The sequence below is a fragment of the Strigops habroptila genome, chromosome 7 (genome assembly GCF_004027225.2).
Source record: "Strigops habroptila isolate Jane chromosome 7, bStrHab1.2.pri, whole genome shotgun sequence".
In the NCBI taxonomy this organism is placed as follows: domain Eukaryota; kingdom Metazoa; phylum Chordata; class Aves; order Psittaciformes; family Psittacidae; genus Strigops; species Strigops habroptila.
This window is the reverse complement of record NC_044283.2, coordinates 24216673-24235235: the sequence shown is the minus strand read 5'-3', so window position 1 is coordinate 24235235 and position 18563 is coordinate 24216673. Positions and strand designations below refer to the sequence as shown.

The following is an 18563-nucleotide window of genomic DNA, read 5'->3' as shown; positions in this document are numbered from 1 at the left end:
GTCTTCATTTGCCACGAACTGCCAGTGTCTTATCAAAACTTCACTAAAAGCCTGTGATCGTAACAGCCCTGTCAATGATTAGCCAGAACTGTGAGACTTAGAATAGGTCAGAGAACGGCGTAATTTTTAGGGAGGTGGCCTCTGTATGACCACTGAGACACCCATCCGGCTTCTTACTGCAGGAAAATAGGTTGCCTGAACAATATAAACACTAGTAACTAATTCAGCATTACTTAAAGCTCATTTATTCAGGTGGAAGAATATAGGTGACAGAGGCTGCTAACAAGCTATCACATCTTTATTCCTCATGCAGCTGTATTTTGAGGAAACATGGCACAAATATAATTCAGACAACATAGTCTCCCATTAAGAGGTAATTTATCTCATCTGTGTAACTGGGTGTCTGGAAGGGCAGGACGTCATTCCTCGGTCCTGGCTTGCTCAAATGACCTAGTTCTGCTGAAAAATTCTCCCTGGACTCATGGGAAATTTTGTTGCGGACAAGAGCTATATGCACATCCCACTAACTATACACAGCTGCAAAGCAAGTTGATATTTCTTTCAAACACATGCAACTGTTTTGCTATCCTATATAAAAGTCTACTGTACAGCTCTATGTACAGCAGCAGTACAAAATTAACAGGGGTCTGTTCCAGTCCTTAAGCGATTTCCCTAGATTTCTTAAAATAAACACAGTTAGCAAAGATAATTAGCCTTGCAAGATGCTATTTCAGTATTGATTAATTTAACAATCCTGCTATACACAGCTGGGCCATCAATACAGCAAGTATCTTACAGAGCAGTTATGCAATATAATTTAATCTTCTAACATATTTCAAATTACAGCAAAACTACCTGTATTGACATATAGTCAATTCACTCAATACAGTAAGATTGATGCCTGCTATTTTTGCTTTTCTTGAGGTACGCTAATATAAAGTGTATCCACAGGTAGACCACAGCTGCTGAAGAGATCTGGAGAACAAAATAGCAGTGTGAAGTAACTCTGCCTGCAAGAAAGATATGCATGTAAATCTGAAATCTGTACATGAGAACAACTTATCTAAGTATAACCCTCTGCTGAGATGAGTTAGCCCTGTTGGCATGTAAAACATGAAAGTCCAGATGGACTGCTGGGCTACTGCCACTTTACTGCTCCTTCTACTTGTGAGAGCATGCTTGCAGCATTGCATAATGTAATTGAGACATACTTTAGTTTAATAACAAAGCTGATTAATCAACAGAAGACAGAAGACATTTTATTTGTTTTTATGATAAACAACAAAACCACAATGCATGTTCATAACCATTTCTCTGCAGCACCTTTACAAGAAACAGTTTAACCATAGATGAATGCTCCCACTAATGTCTTCTGCACGGCAGATTCCTGCTGGTGGGGTAGCCGTCCATCTAACCTGAGTCCCTCCCACATAACAAACACAGCATTCCCTCAACCACCTGAAGTAAGTGGTCCGCACTTCTCAGTCAAGATCCCACCAATGGCAGCTTGGGAAAGAGAGGAGTAGATAGGGACTGTACCAAGTTGGTCTACAGTATGTACTGACATGCTCCTTTTTATTCTGTGGAATAGCATTTGAAATGCTAATTTGCATAGTTACTGCATGAAGATAGTCTTTCTATTTTAACATTTAAAAGCTTTGATTGTACGTATGGTACTTTATGAAAGAAAACCCAAATACAAGTCATTACGGATGTCACTGTACTTCTAAAGCAGTTAGTTACCATGATTATCAGATGCTTATATTCAAAACGCCCACGACAGCTCTGTAATACCATGCAATGCCTTGACAAGGTAAAGTCAACAGGCTTCTCCCTGCTAACTATGGCAGAGATAGCACCGCTGGCATCTTATTGCAGACAATGTATTGCACCTGCATGAGATGTGAAAGGTGCAGCAGTGACTTGTGCTCCCAGATGCTTGATATGGACAATGTTATTAACTGTATTTCTTTCCTTATTATTGATACGACTGGGAGGATGCTATAATCAAGGTTGGAAAATGCTTCAGTGTTTCAAGCCTTTGAATCCAGTTTCCTACTGCCTTGTCATATTTAACTGTTTGTTATCGAGTAATGTTACTTGATAAAGAGGAAGCAATTTAACTGATGGGAGTCATGTAGTGACTTGAATTTGGAAGGAGATTTTGATTAGCTGAGCAAAGAGTTGGGGAAAGGAAACACTGCGACTGTTAATTTGGAAAACAATTAGCACAGATGAATGAGATGTGATCAAGGGCTGTTGAGAAGTGAGTGTGCAGAGGGAGGGTAAGAGGAAGGAATTAATTATTCCACTAGCTCAAGAGGCAGAGTCAGCACAGGCTCCATCCGATGCTGTATGTGATTGTCAGTACGATGCTGCGCAGTGGGATTTCCTGCCTCTGGCCATACACTTAATGAATCTGCTTTCAGAATAAATCAAGGCTGGGAGACGCTGAGGTCTCCAGGGCACCTGCCATTACTGTTACCGTAGTTGGGAAGTCTGATGATTATCCAGTTCGATTCTCAGCTATCAAATTTCCTTTCTGTCTTTGTCTCTGCCAAGGCAAATGATTCAAATTTTGAACACAACTTTTCACTTGACCACTGAATATGTATTCTCTTTGGTTTAGGGGCTCGGCCTGAAAGCCTGAGGTTTGATCTGCAGAAATACTGAACACGTTAGTTGAAAGGAGTCGAGTTTTGAATGTATGCAATGTTAGGTCAAGGAGCCAAGTTAAGACACATTCATTCTGCCTCGATATGTAAATGAAGAGAGAGAAAAGACCTAAAGACAAAGTTCGCTCAGAAAAAGTGCAATGTTTACATGAACATCAGCTGCTAGGGGGCTCAAAAAAGCACAACTTATGTAATGGCCCTCAGCACTGCGATGCAAATCAAACACTTATCTTTGCCTTATACTTTTACCTTATACAGCAAAAACTGTTTGAGATGGGATCAAGTCTTTTCTAAAGACACATAATTGTGATGGATACTATAGAAAGCCTAATGTAAATAGAAACTAGACCATAGATTTACAAAGAATTTTTGGAATTTCTGGTCTGCAACAAAATGCTAATTACTGTTTCCAAAAACTGAGAGAAATTTGGTGTTCCTTACTAGAGACTACAGTACGCAAAATATTCCCTATAGGAGGCCTCCAAAATAGAGCCTACCATCTAGTAAATGACTATTTTAATGCCTATTAATGCTACGAAAAAATCCAGAATTTAACCTGAACTTTCAATTTCAGGAAATGTGTTCTTGTTGTGTTTTCCTAATCATCCTTGCATTACCATATTGTATTTCTTTAGGGCAATTCCTAACTTCAGAAGTCCTCTGGACCCATATAAAGCTCAGAACATCTGTGTTCCATTATAAATATTTCCTAAATGATTTCCATAAAGCACGTGAGACACACTGCTTTATGGACTTCAAAAGTATCTCAGTGTTAAGTTGCGAGTATCTGCCTTATATTTCTATTGTTTCAAACAATTCAAAATACAGATTTTGTAGAGCAGTAAATAAAAATTGCTTCAAAAGTTGCAGTAAAAGTTGTTTTCAATTACAGAATTGTATCATCAATTAAAAAAATGAAAATAAAATAACCAAGAAAACATTAACAGAAAAACTTTTATAAAAATTTCTCAATATAAGAAAACGTATTTTTCTTGTAACAACCTCCTGTTAATAAGAAGGACGAAGCCTTCACTAATAATAACTGTAGGCCTGGTTTTGTTCAACAGAGGAAAACCACTCAAGCTCAAGAGTTAATATCTCAACTTTTCCATGTATTCTGGAAAAAAAAAAGCCAACATAAAAAGCCAAATAATCTGTAATTTTCAGAAAACTAGAGAACAAGTCTAATTTTTTAAAGTTGTCTTAGTTGTAGAGTGATGATATTGAGTGTACTTTAGCTACTTTTTAAAAAGATGTATTTTTAGTTGTGTAATATGCCTTTAAAACATGACAATGGTCAATTATAGACTCAAAAGGGCTATCGCCTTCATTTTATCTTGCAGTGTATCATAATGCAATGAGTATTCAAGTTTTGTTTCCTGTGTCAGAGCAAGGTTTTTCCCACTTTGGAGGTTTCATAGCCATGCACAGAGGTATCCTCTGTCTTCCGACCATGCCCAGCAGTGAATGACAGTCATTCCAGGTATTCAGCCTGATCTCTTCATAAAGGGTTAAACTCTTGCCTTCCAAGAAACATGAACATGTCACAAACCCATATGCAGATAGTGCTCTGCTAGATGTTATTCTAGGCAACTTTATCAACTACAAATAGAGATAACCACCTGCAATAGTTCTTCTAGCATTATTTAAACAGTCAGTCTGGCTCTTACCAATGTCAGCCATTTTAACTACTCTTTAGTTCTGGTATCAGGAATACACACAGCTTTAAAAATTACATAATGAGAATTCAATACTTACTTAAACACAAACAGATCACTGGAGATGTTTTTCTAAAGTGACACCAGTTTTGTTTTCATAGCCATTATAGTCGAGTGCATATGGAATAATTTGCAAAACAGGCTGAAGAGCACACCTGTGCTGTGGGTCTGCGCTTACTTCCTCACTGTCATGTCTGTCTTATGCAGAAATCCAAATTCACAAGCTACGCTAATGTTGAAAATGTAAGAGTTGCCCTACCACGTGTGTTCATAAATGAACAATTTTCATACAAACAGGGCCTTACAATTACTGAAAGTCCAATTTAAAGACTTAAACAGGAATGGTTAACAGGTATCATTAGCATTCATGTTTTCTCAGATAGCAGAAAAAGATCTGACTTTTATGTCTATGTAATTATCTTTCCTGGCATTTGACCACACCACCAAGCAGAAGTCACTTGCTCTTGGAGGTAAAAAAAAAAAAAAAAAAAAAAAAAGAAAGAAAATGAAGTGAATACAGAAGATATACAAATGACGGCACTGGAAATTGCACTCTGAGACAAGTACAAATGGAGCTTGGACTCATCTTTTTAATGAATGGTTTTCTAAATCAATTACAGTATTTTTAATGTCACAAAATCTGTTTGGTCTCCCCATTCTTCTCCAAGACTCACAATAATTAGCAATTCAGTAGGTTGGCAGAATCTACACATCAGACGAGCAATTATTGAGAGGGGAATGTTTTTTACTGGGTTTGCCCAAGTTTATTTCCTCCCAGTGTTCAGCAAGCACAGGAAAAAAATGGAAGAAAACATGTAAGATTTCATCAGACATTTATTAGAAATTAAACAATGGGTGAAGACAGCGTAACTTTCTAGTTTCTCTTTGACTCTCAGATGTAGGCTCTGAGCTCTACTAAGCCTTAATGCATGGGAGAAAATACCATAGAGGAATCGAGGCAGAAAATATGACAGAGGAATTAAATCCTAACACTTCCTGCACCACCAGGAAAGAAGAGACCAACATTCAGCCCAGGGCAATGATTATATATACTGCACTGCCACAAATCTTACAGCGACTGCACTCAAATATTTAGTTCAAAAATACGGTGGTGATACAGCAGCTACATACTCCAAAATTGCCTCCCAACGTTAACACAACTTGTTCTATTCTCCTGATGTAAACTGCACTTCAGCCCTCCAGAAACGGCTGTCCACACACTAAGGATGCTCCGTTTGCCTCACTGCACTAAACCCCGATGTAACCCCACGGGGCCTGGCAGTGTTCACTTGTCTGTTGTAACGGTGAACGCTGCCGGCTTCCCGTCTCTGTCAGAGGCGCCCTAGGCCACAGAGATCCCTGCGGAGCTGCAGCCCTCCATTTTGACGCGCGCTGCTGGACCCGTTCCGTTCCTCAGGCCAAACCCGCAGCCGCTGCCCAGGCTCAGCACCGCGGTTAGAAGCGATGAAGCCCCGCTGCAGGGGACCGGCTGTTGACGCCTGCACCGGCAGCAGGCGCAGAGGCAGAGGTCCGCGGCAGCGAGGGAGGCCGCGGAACCCCGCCCGCAGCCTTCCGCCACCGCCGGGGTCCCGACACCCCCAGCGGCTCCGGCCCGCCCGTCGCAGCTGTGACGGCAGAGCCGCGCGCCGGGGTGCGGGACTTGGCGCGAAGGCGGGAGGCATGGACCCGGAGCTGCCCCGCTAGAGACCAGCCGCCGCCAGCAGCATGGTGAGCGCGGCGCCGCGGCCCCCTCCATCCATCCCTGCCTTCCTCCGTGGCTCCTCCCAAGGGAGCGTTGCGCAGGGTCCCGCCGGCGGCGGGGCCGGATGGGCGTCTGCCCCGCTGCGTGACTGCAGCCCCGCGGCCGTTGGGGCCGTTGGAGCCGTTGGAACCCGGCGTAAGCGAAGCCGAGCGTGGGTCCCGTCCCCCGGAGGCGGCCCCGGGCGCGGACGCCCTGCGCTGTGGCGCAGCGGCTGCGGGGCTGCAGAGCAGAGGCCGCCCGCCCGCCCCGCCATGCTTCCCGCTGTGCCCGCCCTCCGCTTGTGCCAGGAAACAACGTCCTGGCCGAGGAAATGCCCCGGGTTATGCCCTTGTTCCGAGGGGGAAGCGGCTGCGCCCTTACGGTTTCCCCTTAAACCGTGCGGCGAATCAGGCGCGGGCTGTGGGCTTGCCCGGGGGGGAAAGGCGGCCGAGCCAGCCTCTGTCTGAACGCAGTCGAAAGCGTTTGTGCTGCCGATTTGGGCAGTGTGCGGTATTTGCAAAAAGCAATTCAAGTGGGGAAAAAAGAACGTAAAAATCTAGAAATAAACACTTGTTTATAAGTAATGAAGGATGCAACCCTCAGTAGGATGTCACGAGTTTGTAAACGTGCACGTGTTTGTGTGCCTTCCACAGTACTGCTCACTTATGCAGCCAGCATAAGATGGTATCCCCTGTGCATCTCTGGCTCAGACGGATTTGCTTCTACTCAGGTGGAGCCTCTGTGCAGGTGTTTTACTGGCTTAACTACAAATGCTGTTTGAAGCCAGTGAAGTTCAGGTTTGATTTTGGACTTTACAGAGTTTAACCTTGTTTATATTTTACACTTGATGCTCAGCAATGATGGGCAATAAACTGAATGTTTTGCAGTACTGACAGAAGTCTGCTAGCACCAAGAATTCTGGAACTATTAGGCTGTGATGTCTTCATGGTTTGTTAGGGGTGGCTGATGACATTAAATTCATGTATGAGGACAAGTCTGCCTCTCCTGCCGTCACTTTTTCAGAAAACTGACCTTACTGAAAGATTTGCTTCCTCCTTTCCCACCTTCCTTGGATAAAGGCTTTCTCCTTCTATATAGTGTTCTGAATCTCACACATCTTGCAATGTCTGGCACTTTTCTAGAAGGGAGGAAGACAACCATCGTTTTGAGGAGAGGATGGGTTGCTTCAGCCCATTCCCTTTTCAGTGTTGAAGACAAGAGGCTGTACAACCATCACTGGTGCAGCTGTTGAGATAGAAGCAAAAATACAGTGACGGTAGTAACCGTGTAGGTTCTGTGTGTGCTGTGACAGCACAAGCATGTCAGAATTTAATATCATCCTTGCAAACAGACTTTTTTCATGTAGTGCCTAACATAAGTAGCCTGGGTTGGTTCTGTTCTGCAACAGCTCAGCTGTGCTGAACTGATGTGTGTAGAGTTACACAATGAACTGATCTGTCTTAGAAGGGATTTATTTTTTTACCCAGATTAGTGGCCTGACCCAGTTCCCAAACAGAGGGCTACACTGAGGGAATGGATGACTAGGAGTAGGGGCTACTTGAATTGCCTTTAGCTGACAGAGACATTCATATGGCCGGAGCTGTAGCACCAGCTGCTGTGTGCTTAGAACTGTGGTACTGCTCAAAAAATACTGTGTAGTACCTGTGCTGCAGAACCACCGTTAGTAAATGTTAAGTATAGTTATCCAAGCAACTATTACTGAAGTGAAACTGTAAATTTGATTTCAGTTAGTGCAATTTTTCTGGACACACCAGATGACAGAGCTGATGTTTGCACAAAACTTACACTCAAATAAGCGTTTGTAAATAAATATGATTCTTTTGATGCAAGGCTCTCATGGGCACACTTAAGAATACCTAAATAAGTTGTGTTACTTTCTATTGCAGTCACTGAGCTAGATTGGTGAAATTCAGTTTTCTATCTCGTATTTTACATGCAAATTGAACTACATGATGTTATTTTGGAAATATTCTGCCTTACTGAACACTACCCTTCTGAAACTGCCTGTTACTGTTAGGTTGAGATGGTTCTAACATCAAAGTGTTGAAGTAGTTGATCGTTGGTGTAGAGTGCTTTTGAAATGCAGGAAAAACCCCAGTATGGAATGTTTATGGCTTTTATAACTGACTTTTTTGAGCTGGGTATTTACTAAAGTCTTAAAAGTCACCCTGACTAACTCTTTGAGTTACTCTTTGAGTAACCAGTCTTTCTGCTACCTGACAAAGGAGTTTCAGTTTCTATTCATGTTGTTCTCAGTAAAACAGACAAGATACAAGTCTTTCAAGGGTAAACCTGCAACTTGGCATGATGAATTGCTATGGTCTTCTATTATTGCGTAAGGTGGAGGATTTAAAGCAGTAGTCAAAATCGGCAAGAACTAGACAGCACAGCCATTGCTGAGATCATACAGTTGGTAAGATAGCTCAGCAGGAATCAGTGCACCTGAACACAGCTTTTTAGGCTGTTCATGTACATCTAAACACAGCTTTTTATGCTGTTCATGTACCCCTGAACACAGCTTTTTAGGCTGTTCAGATGCTGTGCATCAATTATCTCCCTAATTTAGTGAGAGTGATCAGAAATTCTTAGTTCCACCTGTTCCTTGGGTAGAACTGCTCAAAAAAAGTTACCTGTCTTGTTGCTGCTGCTGAAGCACCTATGGGCAAGACCACACTAATGTAGCCTTGCCTCTTTAATTTTAGCTTTCTGAGCGAGGGGACCACCTGGGATAGCCATGCTAGTGAGTGTATCTCCAGGATACACTAGACTGATGACTTCTGTGGGTTTTGGGGGAAAGTCCCAGAAGGAAACCTGCCAGTTACATTGGCACACACCTTTCCTCATCGGAATGGATAAAAGCTAAACATACACAGTTTTTCCACCTGGTGAACTCATGTATGCATGACATTATATACCAGTAAGGTGATGAGTCAGAGTATGTTAAATAGATAAACCCAGAATGGACACAAGTGATCCTGTCTGAGATCTAAACTTATATAATACTTTATAAATAAACAGCCTTCAAACGTCTGCAATGAACTAAGGATTTATCTGGCATCTCCTGGTAAATGCCATAAAAAAATCTGTTTCTGATTCTTGGATAAAATGATTCTTGGATAAAAGGTTCACTGAAAGATAACTTTATTGTTGCTCTGTGGCATTTTGTGAATTAAAGGTACTTATGAGGAGCTAACTTGGTAACTCATGAGAACTGATGAGGAAGAAAACATTAATTTACATGTTATAATTTAGGTCTTAGCAGTTTAGGAGCTGTGGTATGAAAATAGTGGAAGAAGATGGGGCAGGCAGGTCAATTTAATGTATTTTTCTTAAGTCTGCATTTTATAAACCAGGATATGATGGTATTTTCTTGTGTAAGCCTATTAAAAAAGTAATCTAATATTGCATATAGTGTTTGAGGAGCAGCTCACTTACTAGCTAACCGTTTTTAGTTAAAATACTAAAATGAATAGTATTAATATTGATCTAAAATTTATTCTCCAAATATTGTAAGCGTAAAAGTACAAACTATAGAAGAAATGAAAACAGAACTTAAAAGTAACTTTATTTTGCAGTGTTGTAGTAAATATTTAAACTATTTTACTACATAAAAGATCTAATGAGACTTTGAATAAATTTTTATGTTGCCTGTGTTACCTAAGCCTAAAAAGAAGTCAGTAATAATGATTAAGTGATCGAGTCCACGAATCTACTTTTAGACTTTTTAAATAGATGCTTTCTTCAAACCTGTTAGCTATAGGTATTGGCAGTCAAAATTTCAGAGCTTATATAGTACTGCATTTATATTGTAGGAGTACCTGTAAAATAGCAGAGTGTTGAAAATCTGTGCCTCAAGGTATAAATTCCATAGATGGAAATGTATGAAGTCTCATTGAGAAAGAATGCTTCCCAGTCTACCATTGCCTGTTTGCTGAATCTGTATTATTATATACAAGTAAAATATGAGGAATCTAAATTTTTACAGGAAATGACATTTTGGATTCTTGGAAAATTATTTTAAGCTAAGTACCTTAAATAAATCTTTATGTGTCCCATATTTTGTGTATGCTTTCAAATTTACATATTGTATTGATTTTAAACCCTGTAGGCTCTGATAATGTAAACCACCAGGGAACTCTTGAAAAGCAGCCTGAAACACCCCTTCTTGTCAATCAGACTTTTACGGAAATTTCTTAAGACTTTACTGCTTTACTTGTAGTTCCTTATAAGAATAAACAAACTACCCAGATGAACTCAATGATGGGGAATAGCTATCAGCTGGGTAGAATGTAGTCCTGAGCCACATCCTTTACCTGCTGTATATTAAGGCCATAGGATGTATTTTTTTTTCTCTAAAATGGCTGCTACCCCTGAAGGCAGTGATATCAACCAGGTATGCATTTTCTCCATTTTAATTTTAATAAAACTGAAATACTAGTTTTTTCAATAGAAGTCAGATTTGGCTTTGTGTGTATAATACTGCTTTCTTAAAATTGAAGCTTCAGCTGCTTTTTTATGTATATAGAAAGCTTTTTGAGGTTGTACTGTGGCCAGATAATAAGATTACAAATAGACTTTTTGGAGCTCTTTGTATTAAGTTCTTTCTCTTTGTTCAAATTTTAATCTGTTTCTCGCTGCCTATTTTTTTGCATGATTGAAATTGGGTTTACTCAGTTACTGTGCTAAACTTACGAGAAGGTGGAGGATATGGTATGTCCCCCTATTTGGCTGTTTCTAGCTCTTGGTGCTTTTCTGTCTTTCTACATTGGACACTACCTCATTGCTGAGTTGATGGTTTTGACTACAGAAATGCTTCGGGCAAGGCTTGTGGTGATTAGTTAGGAAAAAAAGAATTCTAACCATACATCTGTCGTATGTCACTGTATTTCACTGCTAGTGGAAGTTTGTTTTGAAGTGTATATTGGTGAAGATGCCCAACTAAGGGAGAAATGACCTCTTTTTTTCATGATTCAAAGATGAGAAAGGTGGTTGGTGTCTGAGCAGCTATGTTTAACTGGCTGGGCTTTGTTTTCTTAATTGTAAATAAAACTTCAAGATCAACAAATACTATAATGGATTTGCTGAGGAAGTAACTTAAGTGCTTTGCTGCTTTGTGGTGTGAAACTTCCGAGAGCTGTCTGTGTTTAAAAAATTTATAAATCACGTTTTCCTTTTACTAGGATATCCGGAAATTCTTTGGCGTTGTAACTCCTGGAAAGCGACAAGAATGTGAGACAGTGAAAAAGAGTGCGAAAATTAAAAATGGCGAAGGACCCTCAAGGGGGAAGAAGAGGGAAGAGGAGACTAAGGTTAGTTTTGCTTCTTTTACTTGTGAAGTGCTTGGTTTCTCAGATACAGGATTGCTTGTGTATCTAGCATTTTTAAAGTCATAATTCTTATATATTGAAAAAAGGCTATATGTCAGTAGTTCTCATAGGCATGGGAGGAAGCTACCACTTAGTATTAACTTCTTGCAGCAAAACTATAAGCGGTGAAGAAAATTGCTAATTTAAAAAATATTTGGGTTGTAGGGCACAGGAGAGGTAGGTAGAAGTTCTTATGGTTAGGTGCCAATGTAGGAACAAGCTGATGTATTCGAAGTTGCTTTAGCTGTAGTCTAAAGTTCTCTAAGTAGCTCAGCTTATCTAATTTTTAATTAAGATTGAGGCTTATGTGTAGGACATGTAGGCATATTGGGAAGACCTCATAGCAGCCTTCCAGTATCTGAAGGGGGTCTACAAGGATGCCGGAGAGGGGCTCGTCATCAGAGACTGTAGTGATAGGACAAGGGGTAATGAGTTTAAACATAAACAGGAGAACTTCAGGTTAGATATAAGGAAGAAGTTCTTTACAGTGAGGGTGGTGAGGCACTGGAATGGGTTGCCCAAAGAAGTGGTGAATGCTCCATCCCTGGCAGTGTTCAAGGCCAGGCTGGACAGACCCTTGGGCAACATGGTCTAGTGTGAGGCGTTCCTGCCTTGCAAAGTTAGTTATCTAAACTGTATAAAAAAGAAAGGGGTAGCAAAAAAGGACTTTAAAATCACCTGCAGAATGGAAGGTTTTCTAATGGGATGGAGATTTAATGTGAAGCAATCCAGTGAAGAAGTAGGATGTTACTTAAAAAAAATTGGCTGTGTAATTTCACTGTTTCAGTGTGAAAATAAAGGACCATTCAGTGCAACTGAAAGACAAAGCAATTATCTCATGTGATCTTTTATTTCTACTTTGCAACTCTCCAGTTATATCAAAGGTTTCAGAATTGAGTGTAGATTATAAAATGTGTAGTTATGCTTATCTAGAATTTTATTTTTTAGAAGCATTTACAGCTGTGCATGACTATAAAACAAGCATAGTTTGGTAGTCCCAGGGAACTTCCTATCTGTGCAGCCTGTGATTTTTTTTAAAATATCTAAAACTTGTCAATGTTTAAAAAAAAAAAATAAAAAAAAATTTCCCTGAGACAGTTTAATAGTAGCTGCTGCTAGATAGAGCATGTTTGTCAACTCTGACCACTGATGCAATCTCTTAAGGGTAGTTGCAATGCTTAATGGGTGAGCAGAGAAGCTGCAGGCAACCAGGATGCCAAGTTGGAAGTGCTTGAAAATCTGTTTGATTTACTTTAATTTGTATTAAACTTGGATATTTATTCTCAGTGTAATCAATCTATGGTTTGCTTGGAGCATGTTTAGTTTTACTGCTGCAGTTTCTTCCTTATTTGCTCTGCCCTGCACCTTTCCGTCTCCACCCATGAGTTAAGCAAGACTGTTCGTAAATGTAATATTGAGAAATAAATTTCTGTTAGAATTTGTTTGAAACTCATGAATTTGAATGTGGAACTGAGTAAAATCTGGAAGGACCTGTTCACTAGTTGAACTAATGGACTGTTACTCTTAGGTGAATAATTCACCCAGTGAAGATGATGATTCCAAACAAAAGCGGGCCAAAAAGAAAAAAAGAATAATCTACGATTCAGGTAGTGTTCATGGTTATTTCTGAATGTTCCTTTCTGTCTTTTGCATCAGCATTAAATGTTGATTTGCGTAAATTGTACATCTGAAAGAAAGCTGTGATTAGTCTGGAGTAAAAAACATTTTTCATGGTAGCTATTGCTGGATAGCAGATTATGTTTGATAATAGTAAGTGCAGTGTGTGCCATGCATGAAATATACATTGCAAAGTAACTTTTAGGAAAACATCTGTTAAAAAACCCAAAACCTCAAACCAAGTAAGAAACCCACCAAAAAATGTTCAGATAGTGAATTCAATCAAAACTGCAGAACTTTTTTGTTATGAAAATGCATAGAAATTGTGTGGAGTTTTCGGTTTCCTGTTCTTTTAGGGATAAATAGTGTCCTACACTGGGTAGAGGAGGCTGATCATATACTGTAAATTCACATTTCTGTGCCTGTGTGAACAAAGAGATTGTTCTAAAAGGCAAACTTGTGTTTCTATATGTGTCTTATTAAAAAAAAAAATCTAGTAAATGTTCATCCCATAGTTTTAAATTTACAGTATGGAACACAGTTTATAATATAAAGCACTGCTATCGCATTCTAAATGTATTCTTTGTAATATTATAATAGAGAAACCCATTTTATAACACTTAATGTCTTGGAAAAACCCCCACACAACCAGCAACCTTAAACAACAAAGTTCTCAAACCCTTGCCTGTCAGGTTGTTAGTTTAATTTAAAAGCTTGAAATTTCTAAGTTAGTTTGAGGCGTTATGTCATTTAACCTTCTTTGATTGCATTCTGAATCTTGAATTGTTGTGAAACTAGAAAAGATTGCAGGAGTTTCTGTAATTTTTGACCCCTGAAGACTTCACCTTGAATTTTTAGAAGCAATCTTAATAGAATATTGCTTCTCTTGTAGAAGAAAAATGATCACAAACGGCTGTCAGAACAGCTATTACGTATAGAAATGTGTTCTAATCTTCAGATAAACTGTTCTATAAATAATTCCTCTTTAGCATGAGGAATAGGAGTAGAAATATTTCTGCATTAAAAGTTGGAGTACAAAAGTAATACATAACTCAACAGCTACTTGTAAAGTGCTGATGCTGTCTAGAGATTTTGCAAATTCTAGCTCGTTATTAGTAGGAGGGGAAAAGAGAAATAGAGCTCTAAGCTCTGGAAGAGAGAAAAGTGTGTTGCATTGTTTTGGGGTTTTTTGGGAGAGGAGGAGTGTGGAGTGGGAGACAATGATGGGATAGGACTCAATTGACTGAAGTCAATTGGCCATGGCTGCCTTAATATATTTATAATTACAACATATGTTAGTGTTTATCATGGAAAAAGGCAGGCTCTGAAGGGTAGCCTTCTCTTATGCTTGTTAGTTGTCCCAGCTTTTTCAGTTTGTCCTGCTTCCTCATTTGGCTGCTGGGATACATAGTCCACAGTAGTGTAAATTTGTCGTCTTGACAAATTCTGGGATATGGAGAATGGTTGGTGAGGTGAGCGGCAAGTCTACCAGTGTTCTCCTGGAAAAATCAGAGTGCAACCTTAGTGATCTCTTTTTACCCTGTTGTTAGCTTGTTAGCTTTTGGAATAGGTACTGTGGAATACACCAGCATAATATATAATACCATATACATTTAATCAATCTAATGAATCTAAGTTGGAAGTTTGTTGTGGTGTGTGTGTTGTTTGGGTCGAGTGGTTTTTGGGTGGCGTAGACTGGTTTTTTTGCTTATTGTGTGTGTGTTTCTTGTTTAGTAATCTGCTGTGGTACTCTGAGAGTCACATTCCTTTACAGAAAGGTTTTTATACAGGCATAGCAATTCTTGGAATAAGTAACAAAATATTTCTTATTATGTAAGCAAAACCCAGTGTCTAGACTGAGTTCTGACCAAATTTTCATTTAGTCATCTGTGTGCTGGAATGAATGGTGGCTAGGCTGTTAGCTGGTGCAGAAAAATAAAGCTGTGCTTTGACCTTCCATATGATATCTTTTTCTCTTGCAACTGAATACATGTGAACATGTGTTAACTGATGTTATGTGATTTGTTACTTAAAGCTTGTATGTATATAGCAGAAATCTACATTTATGTTGTGGTCAAAATACAGATTCAGAAGAGGAGGTGCAGTCAGTGAAAAAATCCAAGAAGGAATCTGAGAAAAAAGCAGCTACTTCAAAACGTGATAAAGTTCTAAAGCAGGATCCTGTTGTTTATATTTCAGAGACAGGTAATGGAAGAAATACCTCATTATTTATTTAGCTATAGTGGGGTGGCTTATGTTACTAATGGGATGGATTGTTTGACTGGTATACTCTTAAATATGACCATGCAACCTAATATTGAGGAAGACAAATTATGTTATCCTTAAACAAGCTAAACAAAAGCTCTGCAGAAGTTTAGCCTCAAGTATTGTAAAGTCAGGAGCAGGGTAAAATTGAGATCATGTTGGTAGTGGCTTAGGATCATTTAAATATGCATATAATTTCATGAGCTAACACTCCCTGCTTAAGAGTATTCTATAGATTTAGGGAAAGGAGTTAGGGAAATATTTTTGACGCGGTTAAACTGCTCACTAGCACATGTTGTGAGATGACTGTTGGTTACCATAAACATGTTTGAAAACCTGGGTTTTTTTTGGGTTTTTGGTTTTTGTTTTTTTTTTTTTTACGTGGTATACAACTTTCAGTGTCTTAAATCTCTGCATAATATGTTGGTGACTGCAAAAGTTCTTGGGTTTTGTGTTTTACTTATCAACATTTTTTTTTTTTTAACCCATTATTTGTCTGTTAGAAGAACTGGAGCTGGAAAAAAAATGGTAACAAAGCCTTGCCTTATACCTTGTATATACCATACTTCTCAGTCTTGGATTTCAGCTAAATGTGGAGCTGTTTGTGCTCTTGGGCAAAGTAGTGTGTGTAATTAACCATTCTTGGTCATTTTCAGGTCTCCTTCTGGAAAAATGGTGACAGTGATTAATTGCTAAATTCACAGCTGAGTTTAGTTTAGATTTAATCTCTTTAGGAGCTGTGTAGTTGAACTAAAACCACAGTTCCCCTCTCCCCCTGTGCACTCAGTTCTATGATGAAGCAGTTTTGTTTCCAGATGCTTACTTCATATTGTGCATTGTCCTCTACTGAACTGGAGATGTTATGGAAAAGTTTCAGTGGCATTGGCTACTGTTGTTTGATAGGTGACCAGTTTATGTAGACTTAGCCTTATGTATAAATCAAGTATCCTTAAAGGTGTGCCACCAGCACAGGGGAGGATACTCAGGTTTTGTGAATTCTGTAAAAATGCATCTGTGGAAGAAAATTAACAGAGCTTCTAGTATTTAGCTTACTGTTTCAGTGCTTCTTGAAGATGGACCTTAACGCTTCTTTTTTGGCATCTGAGAATGGTTGGCTGAATGTGTATGTATGTGCATTTTTATGTATAGTTGTGTGGGTTTTTCTAAATACATTTGAAATACATGTGAGTGCTTGCAACTTCAGAGCTGCTCTTACTGCTGGTTGTTCTCTTATTCCTTCTTAACTGAGATCTACTAGCGGCACTTAAGCAAAGATTAAGACTATATGTGGGCAGAATTTACTTACTAAGATTCTGACAGTAAGATAAATCTGATTCCTGGCTTACTGAATGGCATAGATTGGAAGCATCTTAAATTTGACTCAGTTAATTTGATAAATTAGAGCTTTTTGAATGGTCTGTTCTTCAGAGCTGTTAAATCTCTTGTCATGTTAGGTTCATTTTCTGATTTGCCTTTAAAACATAAAGTTCTCTTTCTGCACTGGATCTATTGTAGTTTCACAGTGGTTTCTTATAATGCAGATAAACTTAGGTATTTTGATACTGGATACTGGTTACCATACTCTGATTACCTGTGTAACACAAGCTGTGCAATTTCCTGAGAGTTGCAGCACTAGGTGGACACATTTTCGTTGCAAAGGTATTTCTTAAGAGTGTTTGATGCATCTGTCTCTGCTTTCTATAATTTTGGCTTGAAATGAGAAAGACGCGTTTTATCAGTTGCCTCTGTGATTAGATGTATTTACTACATCTGCTCTGAGTTCAGCTGAAGCTGTAACTGTTGGGTCTTCTATAGCTGTCTCCGAGAGTAGAGTACTTTACTAGCTGCAGTACTTCCCTGTATGGATTCTTAGAAACTCTGATAAAATTAATAGACTTGAACCCAAATCTATTTTGATAAAACATGTTTTTTAAGTGTTAAAATTCTGAGAGTTGTTGTGTGGTCCCTCTTTGAGTTTGGAAGAGTGGACCCTGTCCTTGGGTATAGTATTTTCTTGGTAAGATCATTGCTGACTGCAAACATTGCATCCCTTTAATCATACCAAGTATTTTTAAAAGCAAGAAGGATTGTTTGCTGCGATAGCCCATTAGAAGTGTGGCTCAGCTGATTTTTCTTTTTTTTCTCCCCCCCCCCCCCCCCCCCCCCCCGTACCACCTTCCTCCTGTGGCTTTTTTCAGGATCACTGTTTCTAAGATGGATGGTGCTGATTTTTCTTGTCCTAGATATTTGACCTGGCACTTAGCTATATTATGTCATGTATTCAAATGAGCTCAATTTTCCAAAGTATCCCAAACGGGTTTTTTTATTTGTCCTTTTACTTGAAACTTTGTTTATCTTGACAGTTTTGCCAACAATTCTTTCCTAATTAAAAGGACCTTTAATAGCATTGATTCTGTAGTAGATAAATGATCAGGTTCCAGGGGAATAAACAATACATGCTAAGGCTTATTATGCAATTCAAGGTAGTATAATCAAGTTTTTCTGCATAGGGACACCACAGGAAGACTAGTCAAGATTATTAGTGAAATACCTGAAAACCATGAATCAAGGTTACTCTTATCTAAAAGAGTCTTAAGTACACACAGGTTGATCTAATAGTTTCACTTAAACAATGCCTTTATAACCTTGAGACTTAACACTTGAATTTTGTTTATATTTAATCTGTATAAATTGTTTCTTCAGCTTAACAGAGCTGTCAAGCTGAGTGTGTTTTAGTAATATTGGTACAGCTATCAGCTTGAAATAAAATGTTTTACAAGAAGAGGAATATAGAAATAGTAGATAGAATCCTAATGAAATTTGTAGGCATTTGCCCTTTTCTTGTTTATACTGTTATGCAGCTGAAAATTTAAATCCAGAATCAGCTTGTTGGACTCGCTCAAAACTCAGGATTTCATTTTAAGGGCTCTGTGGCAATGTGTTTAAACGAGCCTTTTGGCATCAAGTAGTCAGTAAAAGCTTGGTAGTTAATTGTCTGAACCTATTTTCAGTTTAATTTGAAACTGTCTTCCTGTTGTTGCTTGAATTTCTTTTCAGCACTTCTATATAATTATGTGGAATACAGTTTTCTTGAAAAGCATTGGGGGATTAACTTTTCGATTTGTATAAGAGTGGATTGATTGAGATTATTGTGTTGCTT

At 39.0% G+C, this 18563-nt stretch overlaps 1 protein-coding gene across 1 annotated transcript in view; it reads left to right on the top strand.

Annotated features, from left to right (window-relative positions):
• Positions 1-5998: 5998 nt before the first annotated feature.
• Positions 5999-18563, top strand: part of RFC1 (replication factor C subunit 1) — a 42589-nt gene continuing 30024 nt past the window's right edge. Inside the window, exons 1-4 of the mRNA XM_030493389.1 lie at positions 5999-6121; positions 11336-11464; positions 13050-13128; positions 15224-15343. Coding sequence (XP_030349249.1) covers positions 6119-6121; positions 11336-11464; positions 13050-13128; positions 15224-15343 — 331 coding nt within the window. The 5' untranslated portion in view covers positions 5999-6118. The remainder of the gene's footprint in view (positions 6122-11335; positions 11465-13049; positions 13129-15223; positions 15344-18563) is intronic.